This window comes from Watersipora subatra, chromosome 9, assembly GCF_963576615.1.
Source record: "Watersipora subatra chromosome 9, tzWatSuba1.1, whole genome shotgun sequence".
Taxonomy (NCBI): Eukaryota; Metazoa; Bryozoa; class Gymnolaemata; order Cheilostomatida; family Watersiporidae; genus Watersipora; species Watersipora subatra.
The window spans coordinates 52206492-52223042 of NC_088716.1; the positions used below are offsets into that span (position 1 = coordinate 52206492).

Sequence of the window (16551 nt, forward strand, 5' to 3'; positions counted from 1 at the left end):
GACGATGCCCTCAGTTTACCGTGCATATAATCGACGAGTAATCAGCGAGAGGACAACTCTGACATGTGGAGATATGGTGTGAATCATCATTTAATTGCTCTCTACACTAAACATGCTATTATAGTAGTAAGAAGTAAGCTATGAGATGTACAGTCATACTTCGACTTACGAGCTTAATGCGTTCCGAGACGGAGCTCGTATGTCAATTTACTCGCATGTTGGTGCAATTTATTTATATATATATAACAGTATTATAACACTATTATAGTAGTAAGAAGTAAGCTATGAGATGACAGCATTTTCAGTGTATGCAGCTAGCTGTAGATGTTGCACATAGTTCTATCTGTATATAACTCTGCTGAATCAATTTACAGCCCTTCTATGCTTGGAGTATAGTTAGCCAGTCACTACTGCCAGTGCTACAAACTGGTTTGTCTGATGAGATATCAAATATAGGCATTGTTGACTACCTGAGACAGGTGCTCTCAACTCGAGGCGTGCAGCTCAAACACTGTAGGAAACGATGCTCTCTATCACAGTCACACGTTTCCACACAGCAGGTACTCAGTGGCACCTTAATCACTGGAGAAGTCATACACTACACCTAGTAGACTTTTAACTAGTTACCAAGCTAAAAGTGTTCCTAAGATTAAGAGATGGTCGTGTATACTAATAAAGTTTATAGTAACAATATAAACCAATAATAATAAATATACTAATAAAGGTTTGACAACGGCAAAGTGTATGCTCATGCAAAAATTTAGTTCAAAGTTATCTACTCGTGAAATAACTTCAATTGTTGACTTAATGTATTTGATTGTTAATAATGGTGCTGCTTGTTGAATTTTATGTTTTTATCATAGAACCTTATGTTTGATTACTATATACCATGAAAGGTTATAAACTGCTATACTGATGAGAATACAAGGTTTTCCTAAACATGTCACTTGTCTACAGTTGCACAGTGCTCAACAATTAAGGCCTACTACTGATAGGGTGGTAGTTGTAAACTGTGTTATGTTGTCACGGCAACATGTCGAAATCTGATAGTGAATCAATTTGTTACCTTTATATGAAATTAATGTTCTTTGGTAAACAGCAAGAAAATGATTGCCATGTTTTTATGAAAATAATTGAAATTTTATACTAATAACTTTTTATAATTTGAGCTGTTTTATATCTGGAGTTGTTTAAGAGATATTGTTGAATATTATCCACTATCTTTTCTCAACATTCTTTTTCATCCCTTCTGAGTTCTATTAGCTGATAGAATGAGCTCTGGTTGGTTTGAGCTAATCTGACTCACAGAGGCACAATCAGACCTTTTTATTGAGCTATTATTTTATACACATTGTTTAGATTTTTGTTGAAATAATTATATTTTATGAAAATATCTTTGTTGTTTATACTTGAGATAACATTTTCTATGGATTGTCTTTCCTATCTATACATTGCTTTTTGAAGGCAGAGATTGGAGTTTGTGAGCGACTCCTCAACATGGCCGTTGATGTTGAAGAGGGGACAACTCCTGCATGTAAAGAGTTGGTTGATGTGTTCGCTAAACTAGTCTATATGCATCCGAACTTTGAAGGGGAAGCGCCTTTGCTTCCAGCAAGACTTATTCAGCTCTTCACATATCCTGGTATGACTGAAGTTTCTTTCCTCTGGCCTGCTATAGCCTCATTTTCTTTGCTAGTTGCGGCCTCAGTACCTCTGCTGGTGCCTCTCTTTTTCTACATAGCCTCAGTTACTCCGCTATGTCCACATTTCATCGAATAGAATATGTTCAAGAGCGGTTCGTTTTGTCGAGTAAATAACAAATATATACATGTAGATACAGTATACTTGCTAAAAGTTGTAAAGTTATGATGCAGTATCCTAACAGGTAAGGTACCATAATTTTATTGTTAAAGGTTGACTTGCAACGAAATTCACATTACAGTTATTTGGTATCAAAAGATTCACCATGTCTTACTCTGCTGTGTTGTAGGTGCAAAATATGTGGAAATGTGATTACAAGCTCTTAAAAGCTCAAAAACGAACAGTTAATCGCCTCCAGCACGAAACTGTTGTAGATTAGAATCTCTTTCCAAAATGGCTCAAATGAGACGTATTAAATGAAATGAACAAGATGTTTTCTGTTTACACTTTCATGCAAGCTCATTCGTCGAAATATTTTCACAAATATACTTCACGCATTCAATAAAACCATGTCTATTGTCCTTACACGTCATTTCATCATCATCGTAATGCTATAACTTTGAGCACTGATATCTCAAAACCTACCGTAAAAATATGTTTTAATCTTAGCTCGAAGGAGTACATATCATCCTCTGATAAACATGGCGAGCCTGTTGGTCACCTGTGAATTGTGATAATCGAAAAGTGCTCCAAAAATTATTTGCGAAGTATTGGGTCACATGATCAGATTACGGCTTGCCGATTAGACCATGCCGAAACAAAACTGTAAACTAGCGGGCATCTATATTTGGTAAGGGCTCTTCGGTAAAACCTGAAGTGTTTGTCATAAACTAGTGCTACGAGAAGTTTTATATTGAGCCTTTTATTAGGCTTTCAATTCACGTGAGAACATCAAGTGTCGAAACAATATCCAAATGGATTTACTACGTCAAAGAAATAAAAAGATTCTAGCCCGCGGCGCTTTCGTAATGGCTGTGATTATTCGTTCGCTTTTTAGCTTTTAAGAGCTTGTAATCACATTTCTACATTTTGCACCTACAACACAGAAGACTAAGACATAGTGAATCTTTTGATGCTAAATAGTTGTAATGTGAATTTTGTTGCAAGTAAACCTTTAAAGAGAATATTTATTTACAGAATAGCTGCTACAAAATAGTTTCTATATACTTTTGACTGGAACTGAACTTGTGCTGGTGCAACTGAAGAGTTATTACAGGTGTTTGACAAAGCTCTTAGTTCAGAAAGAAAATCCCTCAATGTGGGAACACTGTAGTCAATGATAGAGCGTTAGTTTATTGTAAGGTTGATGCTCTGATAGACCTTGTCAAGGTCACAAGGTTATGAAAAGGTTATGGTAAGGTCTGATGGACTTTTTGACATACTGTGACATAACTGTGGGGTAATGCACAATCATTTAATTAAATAATATACGCATAGTTTTGTTAGAAGTACTAGCGGTCTGCGATAAGCTCATAGTTGATTGCTTATTGCTCATTGTTGATTGCTTAATGCTCATTGTTGATTACTTATTGCTCATTGTTGATTGCTTATTGCTCATAGTTGATTGCTTATTGCACATAGTTGATTGCTTATTGCTCATTGTTGACTGCTTATTGCTCATAGTTGATTGCTAATTGCTCAGTTTTGATTGCTAATTGCTCATTGTTGATTGCTAATGGCTCATAGTTGATTGTTATTTGCTCATTGTTGGTTGATAATTGCTCATTGTTGATTGCTTATTGCTCATAGTTGATTGCTTATTGCTCATAGTTGATTGCTTATTGCTCATAGTTGATTGCTAATTGCTCATAGTTGATTGCTTATTGCTCATAGTTGATTGCTAATTACTCATAGTTGATTGCTTATTACTCATTGTTGATTGCTAATTACTCATAGTTGAATGCTAATTGCTCATAGTTGATTGCTACTTACTCATTGATGATTGCTTATTGCTCATAGTTGGCTGCTTATTGCACATAGTTAATTGCTTACTGCTCATAGTTGGTTGCTAATTGCACATAGTTGATTACTTATTGCTCATTGTTGTTTGCTTATTGCTCATTGTTGATTGCTTATTACTCATAGTTGATTGCTAATTACTCATAGTTAACTGCTTATTGCTCATTGTTGATTGCTTATTGCTCATGGTTAGTTGGTGATAGCTTATTCTTCTATCTTATTGCTCAAAGCTCATATCTTGTTGTCCATTCCTTTTTTTTATATTGCTCTTAGCGTATAGGTTGTTGCTTACTTATTTGAGTTCATACTATGTAGTCTTATCTTGAGACCAGCAATTTTTACAGTAATATTTCCGCTAGTCCTGACTAGTCAGTGCCTCTTATTCTCTTACAGGAAGTGATGTCATACAGAGACTAACCAAGTGTAGTATTAAACCTTTGCAATCTCTCGAAGATTATTCTTTGTACATATGCTCTCTCTGGTCAGCTCTCACACTTGCCATTCATAACTCAGGACAGCCTCTACCTCAATTATCTCTGACTGAAGATACTGAGGCTACTGTGACCAGTTCACCAACTTTGGTTTCTGCCGTGTCATCTCATATTGAACAGCTAGCTGTCTTCTTGTGCGATGGTATATCTCTACCGTATATGGACTCTGGGGCAATGGAGCGTCTCAATGACCACTTGATGAGAGTAGAGACCTCTGTCACTGCTGGAGAAAACCCCCCTCACATTGACATGGTGAGATCTGAGGCTAAGTAGCTTTTTGCAGTAGATCTTACTCTCTCATTAAGTTGCCAAATTTTAAGTAGCGCTTTCACATGCTATCTCTGACCATAAGGTATGCTAATGCAGTCTATTTATGCATTTGTGTTCAAGTTGACCTTTTGCGTTTAGGTTGACCTCTTGTTTCCAGGTTGACCTTCTCTCATTTGTGGACAAGAAGAACCCGGAACCAAGCATGGATGGTCAGGTATGTCGCTTCCATCCATGACATAGAAACTTGTAATCTCATGGTCATTATGTCTTACTATTATTTTTACCTACCATCACCTGACATTTAGATAGGGCATATAACTTCCGTCTTAGTTTAAAAATAATTTATTTACTGTAAAACCTCTATTTGAACGCCACCTTTATTTAAACGCCACCTCTAATACACTACTGTCCCACAGGAGAAGGTTCAAATAGAAGTTTTTTGATATACTAGTTATAGTAATTGTAAAAACAACATTGCTATTTCATCTTACACGCGTCTAATATGTATATTATATATGATAACTCTTTTACAGACGGCGAAGTGTGTGCTCATGCTGCTGTTAGACACACTGAGACAGTTGTTTACCTTGATGTGTCACCACACGAGTCATAACCACCTGACCGACTCATCAACTTGTAGACACCTTATCAGAGAGTGGGTGCAGTTACATGCCAATTGTAGTGATTGGGGCTCTACTCAGTGAATGGTAAGACGGCTCCCATGTACTCGCTAAAGTCCATGGTTGAAAAGCTTACTGTAAAAATATTCTATGCATTTTGTGCCTTTTATGCATACTTCTTGAATACTAGCAGACAGACAGGGCTGCTGGTATGAAATAGTACAGGTCATTACTGTAACTTTTATAGCTGGCTGTACCTTTGGGAATCCGTTTATAGTATAAGTTGGCCTAACAATAAAAATATAAACGCTAAACACTCTTCTATATATTATAAGATTATATTTTGGTATATTTGGTACTATGGTATAGCTATGTAACATTACTGATTAGGACATTTACTAAAATAAAGTGAGTTTTGTTTTTATGTTGTTTTTTTCTGTATCAACAAGTTTTCTAGAATATTCTAATAAAAGAGTAAGACCTCGATTGACTCATCGCTACAGTCACAAGTTGATCAGAGTTGTCGTCTCTGTCTGGTTGACTGGTAGCATAGATGAGGTGCTCAGGTGTATATTGTAGGGAGTGCTAGCTTCATAAAGAAGTTCAAGGTTGTCAAATTTGTTTCGCAGATCGGTCATCACCGGGAGAGGTTTAACTGGAATTTCTCCACTCGCCTGTAATATTTTTTCATTCGTGGTTGGATCCTCCCAACTGCTGGCATTCTGAACAGCTATTGGTTGATACACATTCTGAAGGTTTATTATCTGTTGGGGTGTTTCCACCGGGTTGATCTCGCTTGAAGTTTCAGTTTGCCACTCAGACTTGCATTCTTCACCGTATGCTTCCCTGCTACAAACCAAGGATACATTTCTGTTGACTAGCATGCTTTAGTAGTAGTTACCCTAGGACACTTATATTTCGCTAGTATTCAGTTTCGTGAGTAGCACACAGCGTAAAAATTTGCTGCAACTTAATTTCGCGGCTCTGATGAGTGCGAAAATATAGTGATGTGAAAATAAATGCAGTGAAAAAAACAGATTACATTCCTCAGGTCCAGTTCGCTAATAAGAAAAAAATTCAATTTGGGACTAGTTCGTATTTGTAAACCACAGGTTGAAATGTGTGGGTGAGATCGACAATTCAATTTGATCACTTGCTGCCATTTGTTTCTTAGACTATCAATGACGTCTAGGTCCCTCCCTCCGTGACTTTCACACTCGAATCCCAAGAAGAAGAAAATAGATAGGAAACCACCAACTTCACAACCAAAACTGTATAACCCTTACGCTGCCATAAACGCATTTATGCGTTTTCTAGGGGCCACTGCCATAAACGCGTTTTTGGATTTTCTCAGCAATTGCGTGGTAACCTGGTTTTATTATTTGTTGACCACATAACCCACGATCTTTAAGAGTTTTATGAAATTGACTGTGTTGTCCCAAGATTTCTCTATAAAATCAGCCTAAAGCAACGAAGCAATTTTAAACTTTTGTTTGAGAATTTCTAATCTAAAAACGAACATTTTTCTGTGAGTTCATTAACTACCCCGCGCGAGTCATAAAACAGGTAATTAGTCGTTGATGACATAATAGCCAATTTAGATTTTCGTGATTATACAGATAATTAAAGTAGAACTTGAAAAAATACTACATACATATCATGAAGCAATATCGGCAATTTCGGTAAAATGGCTGGCACTAGGCCGGTAGCAAATTTGTACATTAGGCCGGCAGTGAAAGAGATAATGTGGTTGGACCTGATGAGGGTTGATATTGTTTTTCGTTGGTAATAAAATTCATCACTACAATAACTATTCTTCAATTTTATGACTTCACCTACCAGACTTTCATCTTCATCAGTTACAAACTCAATGACTAAACTGATATAATCTTAATTTGCTTTGCCATGCCGCTCAGTCGGTGTATAAGCTATAATGAGTTTACCAGAAATTTCCCATTGATCCCAACCACAGACGAAAATTGCCTGCATTTCTAATATGACGATTTTATTGTGGATATCAATGAACAAAGCTATTTAACTTCGCGTTTTCGCTCGTTCATTATGATAGTTTAGTTTCGCTTATTATATTTTCGCGAGAGGATGACACCGCGAAAACGCGAAAGTTAGATGACGCGAAGACATAAGTGTCCTAGGGTACGTCATAGCGCTGCAGTTGCATTCATGATAGGAAACTGGGCTATAAGGCTGAAATAAAAGTTCAAGCACTTGCTTTCTCAAGTCACACCGACCTATGACACTGCATGATCCTTATATTACTCTGATTTTTTCGCTAGTGGGTTTATTATTTTACTTTCTAACTATTGCATGCAATTGTTGGTCAACTGGACGTAAGACTTCAGCTATAGTTGCCCATGTAGAAAGTAGGCAAATTCCTAGGAATAAAAATATATAACACAAGCAAACTTTCACCTGCAGTCATTCACTCATAATTATACATTACGTGTATGCACTGGCTGTTGAAAATCCAGGATGGATAAAAAAGGTTTCTGATTGAGGTGGTGGGAGATATTCACTGGCAGTTCCTAGTGATTCAATGTTTGCTGTCGAGGGCAGAGCAAGGTCAGAGGCAGCCCAATATTGCATTGTACTGTACTGGCTCGAGTAGTCTGGAAGGTGGGATTTAAAGAGATGTGATGATTGGTAGCCCTAGAACAGAGATAACTTATCTTGTCAGCACTTGTCAGCACTTGTCAGCACTTATCAGCAATGAATGAGCATCAATCAGCCTGAATTGTTGAATAGATGAATAAACTCAATTACAAGTCTAAGTATTTTTATAGTGTCTGATAAAAAGAATAACTCGAAAAGCAGGATATGATTTACGCTATTTTAGAAAAAACATGTTGTAGCCTGTCAATAGATGGCTGTATTAATGTCTACTGCAAATGATTATAGCATTACAGTGTACTCAAAGTACACTATCTAACTCACCATCAGCCGATGTATTTTACTGAATTTGTCACAAATGGATACCCTAATATCCAAGTGAGTGAACTCATAGGAAATGTCTGGTTAGTTTATAGCCATATTACTACCAACTACATTATATTATATGTGTTACAATATTATGCAATATATGGCAGTACTACACTGTATATTGCGACTTACCATTTGTTTAAATAATACCAACTTTTAAAACACGTACATGTATGTTCAACTTACTCAATAACTCATGATTTCAGCTTTTTCATTTTTTTTCTTTTGTCATGAAAAGAGAAACATCAATTTCAGGATGATTATCAATGCAAAGAAATATATTACTTACTTAAATAGCTTCAGACAAACTTCTAGCAGTTTTTATTTTTTTTACCGCTGCTATCACTCATGCAGGTTAATGTACATTAGGTCCATTTATGTAGCTCACCAGAATGCGCTGTGAGCTCCAGAGTTGTTATTTTGAAAGTCTGGGATAAATGATGTAAAAATGGTCAAGTTTCTTTGTAATCATATGCTTAGAAGGTCCAATGTTTTTATGTTCATGTGTTTTTATGAATCCTTGTCAGTCTTGCTAAATGATTATGCGATTGATCGAAGAAATTCATTACTGTTTAGTTGTGTGATGTTAAATGGATTGAAATAAACCACTTGTATTTGTATGTCGCTATAGCAATAATATGAAATAGTCCCCAGTAATCAAATATTTCAATTTAGGTTTTTTTTGCGATTTCAGCCCCATTTTCTAGTTTTTCAATGTGGCCTCTCGATTTTCAAACATGATGTTTGCTTATGGCAACCCATATTTTTAATTGATTTTGTATTTAATTCAAGCATAGTTGTATTATTAACTACATGTAAATTTTATACTACTCCTAGGCGAATGTCCGACGTTGCACGGGTAATAAAAAAGGCTTTGTACAGGAAATTTACTTTTAATCAACATATACAACATTTACCATTCTAACGTTTAAATTAAGGTGTTTGTCTATTTCTGCGTACTGTATTTATTTCTGTGTAATTCATACTGTATTGGCTGAAGCGCCTACTACACCTCTATATTGATTGTAATAGTCTTGCAATAGTTTAAGCATTTTTCTTCACATATGGTCACATGCTTTTCTTCTGGTATGGCTTCACACCTTCCACAAGCTGAAGTGGTAAGCGTCAAGCCATAAAAGATATATGTAATAAGTGTGTGCATAATTTGTTCCATAGTGTAGCCAAAAGGACATTGTATTTGATAAATGCCTGTCTGCCGAACTGGTGCTCCGAGTTCAAATCCAGTGCACAGTTGATCTTTTATTCCTAAAACTCTGTTGCTATAACTGGACAAACAGACAGACGAATAGACACTGAGATTTATACAGATTTAAGATTTATATAATTACATTTATTTAGTTTCTACTTCAGAATATATTACATAATCATACATGAATATGATGGGTAACAAACTCCGTAGATGAGCATATTACACCTGTGTTTTTATCTGTTACTACCAGTAAGATCGGCCTTGCCTAGAACCACTCCCATGAGGATTTTTTAACATCACGGAATCATCTGTACGAAATGTCTAAGAGACTGGCTCTCAAAAACCAGACGGAGTTTTGGAACTAAATATTTTAGATAATTTAAATTAATTAATGTTATCTTTTGCAATTATTATTTTTTGAAACCTTTTAAAAGTTAATTTTTTTTGCTGAAATCACCGATTTTTTGAAATTTCAATTTTAAAATTTGTTGTTTTAATTTCAAATATGCCATTACAATCGTATTTCCGATTTTTAATGAAGTTTTATTGCCAGATATGTAAAGGCTAAACTTTCTTCACATTGACAATTGTATTATCTCGAGTAAAAATAGCCTCTACATTTTGTCTTCATTCGGTCAGACAAAGTCAGTCGGAGATCTCATGTTTAAGTTTGTACCAGTATCAAGAGGTACCAGTGTCATCGCATTTAAAATTTTGATGCATAGCTTCTGCTGCAACAGTAACATTTTTAATACACACTTCCATGCACTAATTATTGTGAATATTAATTCAACATATTCAAGATGTTTATTTTGTTTTAACAGTTCGGATTAATTGTATCGTTGCCAAATCATTTTTCATTGTAATTGTAGCAAAACAGACTTTATTTAGCCATTGCTTGCTAATTATCTCACTTTTACAGTTGTTTTATTTGGTTTCTTAAATTATTTGACCTGCACAAAACAAATTCTTCATGATATGAAGTTTGAAAGTTACAGTTGTTTGACAAAGTTTAAAAACTTTCACAGTTGTTTTTTCTTAATTGATTTAAACCGCACAAATCACTTTTCGCATATGAAGTTTGTAAGTTAGAACAGCAACTGTTGTTAGTGGTTAAATAAAAAAAACTTTTGTGCAAAGACTTTTATATTACCCGGGCAGCGTCGGGTAATCAACTAGTAACCAATAAATAAACCAAATATACTAAAGTTACTGTAGGCAACTATAGTTACTAAGGCTAACATATTATTTTGCGACTAATTTTTAATATTTACGGTACTTGTATAAAATTTTGATGATTTTTACCAGAGGACATTTACAATTTATAATTACTATGGTTTCTATACTCCTTTTATGATTTTTTCACCATACAATGCCAACCCCGGAATGGATTAAAATTGTATCCCGAGGGTGCACTGTATATGAAACTACATGTTGCGCAATTGTCTTGTGAGACAATGCTAATGGACCCAAACCAATGTATTGCTAATTATAAGAAAGGTCGGACAACCCTCCGCTTTATGATGGGCTGTAGCAATAACACCTCACTCTTAACAAAGCACACTTCAATAAGATGTGACAACACCGACTGTCAAACTATGCCAAATGGCAAATTTTGAGTCATGTAGTCAGCTGTCGCAGCCACATCTGACACTCACCGATGGATAGTGTGAAGAGGTAGGTGATACAGCTGAACTAAGCATCTGTGAGCAATAGTCTCCCGTAATTACTGAATAAGGAGGGTTATGCGTGTAGGTAGTGTTCATTGGTACAGCAGCAAGCGAAGTCGGGCTAGCACCATAAGGCCCAGAGTGACAAATAGTTCCTGATATACCTGCATAAGAATGTGAGAGTTTTGATGTAAGTGTCAAGTGTTGTACTTTGCAGTGTAATTGGTCTGTTTTGAAATATTTAAACCAAATGTTTTTGGCTGCAAGGGTTTTTGGTGATAAGATCAACATTTAAACTGAGTAGGTAAGAATACTAGAAAGATGTATCCATATTGATTTGTTGGCGTTTCCTCTTGTAATCAAAGCTTGTTATTTGACAAATATTCAACTATATCATAATTTGGTTCGTTGAAATTTATTTTTTGGTAATATTTTATATTATTATGACAAGAACTGCCACGTGGATCTTGAATGAAGGAAGAAAGAAGCAGTAAACCTAACCTGTAGACAAGATATTTATTATAGATATCGCATAAGCATCGGTACAAAATGTAAAGCTCCGTGCCAAAAACACTTCCTGCTACTAGTTTCTTGAATAAGTATAAGAAGTGATCAAAGCTGTCTCGAGCAAACACTCAATATCAGATGACAGCATGACATTGATGAATATGAAATTTGGTGACAGATTAAAACATTGTGTATACCACATTAACAGCAAAGATTATTCATTAACACTTCAGAGAAATATCTTTTTGACTTATAACCTTTTCAAAATCATTATTTCTGTCAACTCAGTCATAATGATGGGGAGGTTGAACTGAGCTACATGTAAGAGGCTGTAGCCTGTGGACCAACCTGCATTGATCCTGCTATGCGGCTGTCTCAATGAGAATGGTTGCAAATGACCATATCCTCTGCTTCTATCATAACTTGTTCTTCTTCTTTTACGTCTCTGGAAGTTTCCTTTATCAAACATGTCGGAGAAGGAACAGCTTGGAGAGATCATCCAGTGGTTGCCCTGTTAATTAAAGTGTATATGTCTTAGACCATCGTATAGGCTGGCTAACAAACCATAGAAATTTCTTTTTGAATTTTTTGTGGATAGTTATGAGCAGGAGTCTATGGTAAACAAAACCCTTTAGATAGATAAGCACACCTAATCACAGCATGAGTTGCTAATCTGAATGATTGTAAGGGAACGACAAATGCTAGCCACGAAGCAATGCTCAGAAAATGCAAATATTTGAAATTGTCTCCTCTTCCTGATCTGTATTAAACTAAGCTAATCATATATTTGTTGTGCATCGCTTTAAATATATAGATATTATGAAGATGACTTGAGCTTATGTATAATTAACAACTGCTACTGAATACTTGGGGTCGCACGGACACTGAAATAATTACATAACGAGTTTGAGTACTTTACCTAGAAAGCTAAACATTTACTAAATTCTTTACTAAAACAATACCCATTTTTGGGCAAGCTTAACCATCATTATGAGTAACAGCCAACAGTGGTAGATATTAACCTGAAACAAGTGCTTCAAACGGGAGGGGAGAACGGGTATCTTAACCAAAGTAATGACTACTTGCCCAGGGTAGTTTAATGGTTAAGTTTGCTGCCACTAGATCTGGAGGTCCCGAGATCAAATCCAGTGCCATACAGAGTTTTCGTTGCTAGATTTTAATTGCTATAACTGGAGACAGGGTTTAAAAAAAAGACTGAAAAACAAAAGGCAAAAAAACAAACACTAAGATTTATATATATTGATGAAAAATATGTCTTGTTTGTTAAACTAGTGCCACAATGAAGTGGGTCTGTACTGCAGATTTCATTTTATTTTTTACCAATTATGAAGTGTTGCCTAAAGTTATGCTATAGAAAAACCCTTCACCAATTCCATAAATATACCATTTCTTACACTTCCCTATATCAACATATGATATGCTATAGAATATGTTGCAGAATATATGTTGAAGATAATTTGCATGAACACGAAAACAATGAGTAAGTCGTCATTCACCTTTTTGCCACCAGAATTTTCCTTTGGATCTTTCATAAAGCAGTCATTTAGACTGAGATTATGTCGAATGCTGTTTTGCCAGTTGTTGGAGTTTTTTTTATAGTAAGGCCATTTGTTCATGATCGCCTGGTAAATCTCTTTCAGTGTTAATTTCTTCTCTGATGACTCTTGAAGTACTGTTGCTATGAGAGCCACATAACTGCAATTAAACAGCATTCTACATCCTTATGTTCGCATCCCAACAGTTTACTAACACAACATGATAACAATAACAATGGGGGTACATAAAACTTATGTTTACCCCAAACTTTTAAATAGCATATACGTATTCATATGTATATTTGCCATGTAAAAGTTTGGGATAATATATTGTTTTAAATTGTATCACAAAATAAAAATTGTTCATATCCTACAAAATACAATATTGTATAAACCAGTTATACAATGTAAATGGTTTTATGTTGTATATACAATATAAAACGATAATAATAGCTAAATAATAAATCCACATATAGGTAACCAAATGATGTAATAATAATATTGCTTCCATAAACAACCTACAAATGTCAGGTTCTTGGCAATTTGCAAAATTTTTAAAAATTGTTTTTAGACCTACTATTCACACTTCAACCATATATTTTACCTTTAGCAGGAGAAAGTATGAGTGTTACACACATTATGCTTGTACTAGATTTTAATCACGACTGCATGAATCAAAGTTATGTATATGTATCTTTCCTTGTTCAACTTATTATAGAAACTGCTTCTAAGGAAGGAACATACATGAGTTATGTATTAAAGAGAAACACATAGTTTTTAGCTGAACCTGTATATAAACAATGCTTAACATAGACTTCTGAAAGTAAGGCTAGTTTAATCTAAGTGGGCACTGTTAACCCGTGCCTAACGGTACATCATTTTACTAAGTTCTATGGCTCAATAAAATGGACCGTATTGATCATACTTTTCATATAGTCAAAGCAACTCTTTATTTGGTCTAAAATCTCAATTTGAGATTGCCCAACAACCCTACAGAAGCTGCCGATGTGAAATGGTGTTGTTAACAAAAACAGCCAAAATAAGTGGAGCTCAAAATCTTTCAAACTATTTCAGTAATGCTCCATTTAATTTTGACTACTTGTTAGTGAAAATAATATTTACTCAATTTATTCACCAACGGTTAATTCAGAGGTGATTTAAAATGCAAATCATGAACTCCTGTCACCATAAGACAGAAAAATAGTAGAAACATTAGGAACTTTCTGAGTTTGGTTTGGACCTAGGAGGGCGCCCCTAAAAAGATTCATTTGCGCCAATTAAAATGTGTGCGAGTACAGAAGTTTTTATTTGATTCCTAAATATACCAAGCTATACTACATGTATCCAACTCTCTGATAAGTTCTGATTAGCCATGCTTTAGCTATGGATGTCAGTATGTTATGTAATCATATCTTGCAATAAATATGTGTTCATAAATGTATATTGCACTCAGCTGTTTTGTAATTCGTTTTTGGTCAATTTATTAACATAATTCACAGTGATGTATTTTTCAGGTCCGTGTTTCCATAACTTCAGTAATTGTGAAGTACCTGTAGGGTGGCTTCGATTGTTCAGCAGAGTTTTTGCTAGTACTTCTGGGCTTTACTTTATGCAGGTGGTCATTGCTCTGTTTAGAGATGACCTTACCATTGTCTCTGGGTTTATGTTTTCGTGAGCAGGTATCACTAAGGGGTGTGACTGGTTCTGTAGAAATATTAAAAAGTTGTAATGAAATTTAATTTAATTGTGCTCTTCTTCATGTAATATCGACCTCAATTCATTGAATAACATTTATTAATTACTAATGATTGGTGCTAATAAGAATGTTACATATTGTATATTCAAAAGCTATCAAAATGAAATGTTTAGCACCAGCTGCCTCCAAAGCTGATTGTCTTAAAACTCTAAGAATCAAAGAATATCTACTCGAGTGATTGGATAACATCAATTAATTGTAAACATAAATAAATAATTCTGTCCCAATTACAACCAAATTATAATATGATGATCCTGTCATACTTACCATAGAAGAAATAACACTTTACTCCTTAACTAAATAACAATTCCAAGGTTTTATTGATCTTAAATTATGTAACAAAAGATAATTAACTCACCGAATATTATTGTCAAAACAAACAATCATGATTATTTTCTGTATCAGCAGCATTTAGTGAGCGGCGGTACCATCCAAACATACAACTTTAAATAACTAAACCTAGTTGGGTAACTGACCACTACGTTTTCAATGCTAAATTGTTTTTGAAGAGGTTTTGTGTTGAGCTTCTTAGCCTAAACAATCAAAACATTAATAAAACTACCCAAACAGTGTATACATAACAATTCTATTGGGGCGTATAAGTCGGAAGGAAATTGTTTTGTCAAGTTGTGAACTATGTTGAATGATTTGTGAAACATTTAACTGTGAAAAAAAAGAATATAGAGAGCAAATGTCTTACCTGGCTTTATTGCCTCCATGCTAAGTGTATACTGATAGGTGGTGCCAATATTTCTGTGACAGCGCTGCCAAAAATCTCATTATGCCATAGGCTGATAAGCTGCATTTACAGTGATGCACAGTGATGCGCGAGGGAAGGCTTTTCCTAGCCTATCACGCACTACACAAATAATCGTCTCTTTTCTTTTTCCGAGAATATCAAGTAACTAGTTTTGTTTTCTTTTTTTGTGCAAAGTTTTTACCATGAGACGAGTAAGTTGAGCTTATTCCTCAGCAATTATGATATTTTTTGTGCAAAGTTTTTACCATGAGACAAGTAATTTGAGCTTATTCCTCAGCAATTATGATATTTAGGTAAATATTGAAACAATAAAGCTGTTTAAATGTTTTTCTACAAATGTAAACACTTGTAAGACAGTAAAATATCATTAAATTGTTTTTGATAAAAAATGGGAGACTGTTGAAACTTTTAAAATTGTTTTATTATCATTTATGTTTAATGATTTTCCACTATTCCTTGTACTTCACTCTTATGCAAATTCATTGAAAAAATTGGTAAAATTAGTATATACATGTATGTATGTATATATATAATTATATGTATGGATTTTTTTACTCTGTAAAACAACTTATTCATTTCATGGCAAAAAGCAAACTCTCAATAGCAATTGGAGTTATCTCCCTTGCCTACTCGAAGCTGCACTGGTGAGGCTTAAATAGCTGAAACAGTACTGTCTGTAGCATGAGTGTCTGTAGCATGAGTATATATATATATATGATACATACCGTATATATATATATATATATATATATATATATATATATATATATACTATTTATATATATATACTATTTATATATATATACTATTTATATATATACTATTTATATATATATACTATTTATATATATATACTATTTATATATATATACTATTTATATATACATGTATATATATACTATTTATATATATATCCTTAAAGTCAACCTGTAGCTAAAGGAAGATCTACTGATGTTTAACAGCATTCATTTCATTATGTGGATTATTGCTGTTTCTTTAAATGGTTCATAGCTACAATAAGTTAAACTGTTTTCTGTTTTATCTACACAAGTTT

General features: G+C 34.5%; 3 protein-coding genes across 3 annotated transcripts in view; 1 reads left to right on the forward strand and 2 right to left on the reverse strand.

Moving 5' to 3' along the window:
• The window catches only part of LOC137405188 (gem-associated protein 5-like), a 30389-nt gene extending 24532 nt beyond the window's left edge, over positions 1-5857 (forward strand). Inside the window, exons 21-25 of the mRNA XM_068091415.1 lie at positions 375-560; positions 1465-1642; positions 4054-4403; positions 4579-4635; positions 4955-5857. Coding sequence (XP_067947516.1) covers positions 375-560; positions 1465-1642; positions 4054-4403; positions 4579-4635; positions 4955-5125 — 942 coding nt within the window. The 3' untranslated portion in view covers positions 5126-5857. The remainder of the gene's footprint in view (positions 1-374; positions 561-1464; positions 1643-4053; positions 4404-4578; positions 4636-4954) is intronic.
• The window catches only part of LOC137403636 (charged multivesicular body protein 1B2-like), a 233842-nt gene that overhangs the window by 177124 nt on the left and 40167 nt on the right, over positions 1-16551 (reverse strand). The gene's annotated exons all lie outside the window — the stretch shown is intronic.
• Positions 5545-15456, reverse strand: LOC137405189 (forkhead box protein L2-like). Its single transcript, XM_068091416.1, has 7 exons — positions 15438-15456; positions 14532-14685; positions 12943-13141; positions 11774-11936; positions 10907-11082; positions 7503-7708; positions 5545-5890 (listed from the first exon to the last, which is right to left on the reverse strand). Exons 1-7 carry the CDS (start codon positions 15454-15456, stop codon positions 5545-5547), a joined length of 1263 nt encoding a protein of 420 aa, XP_067947517.1.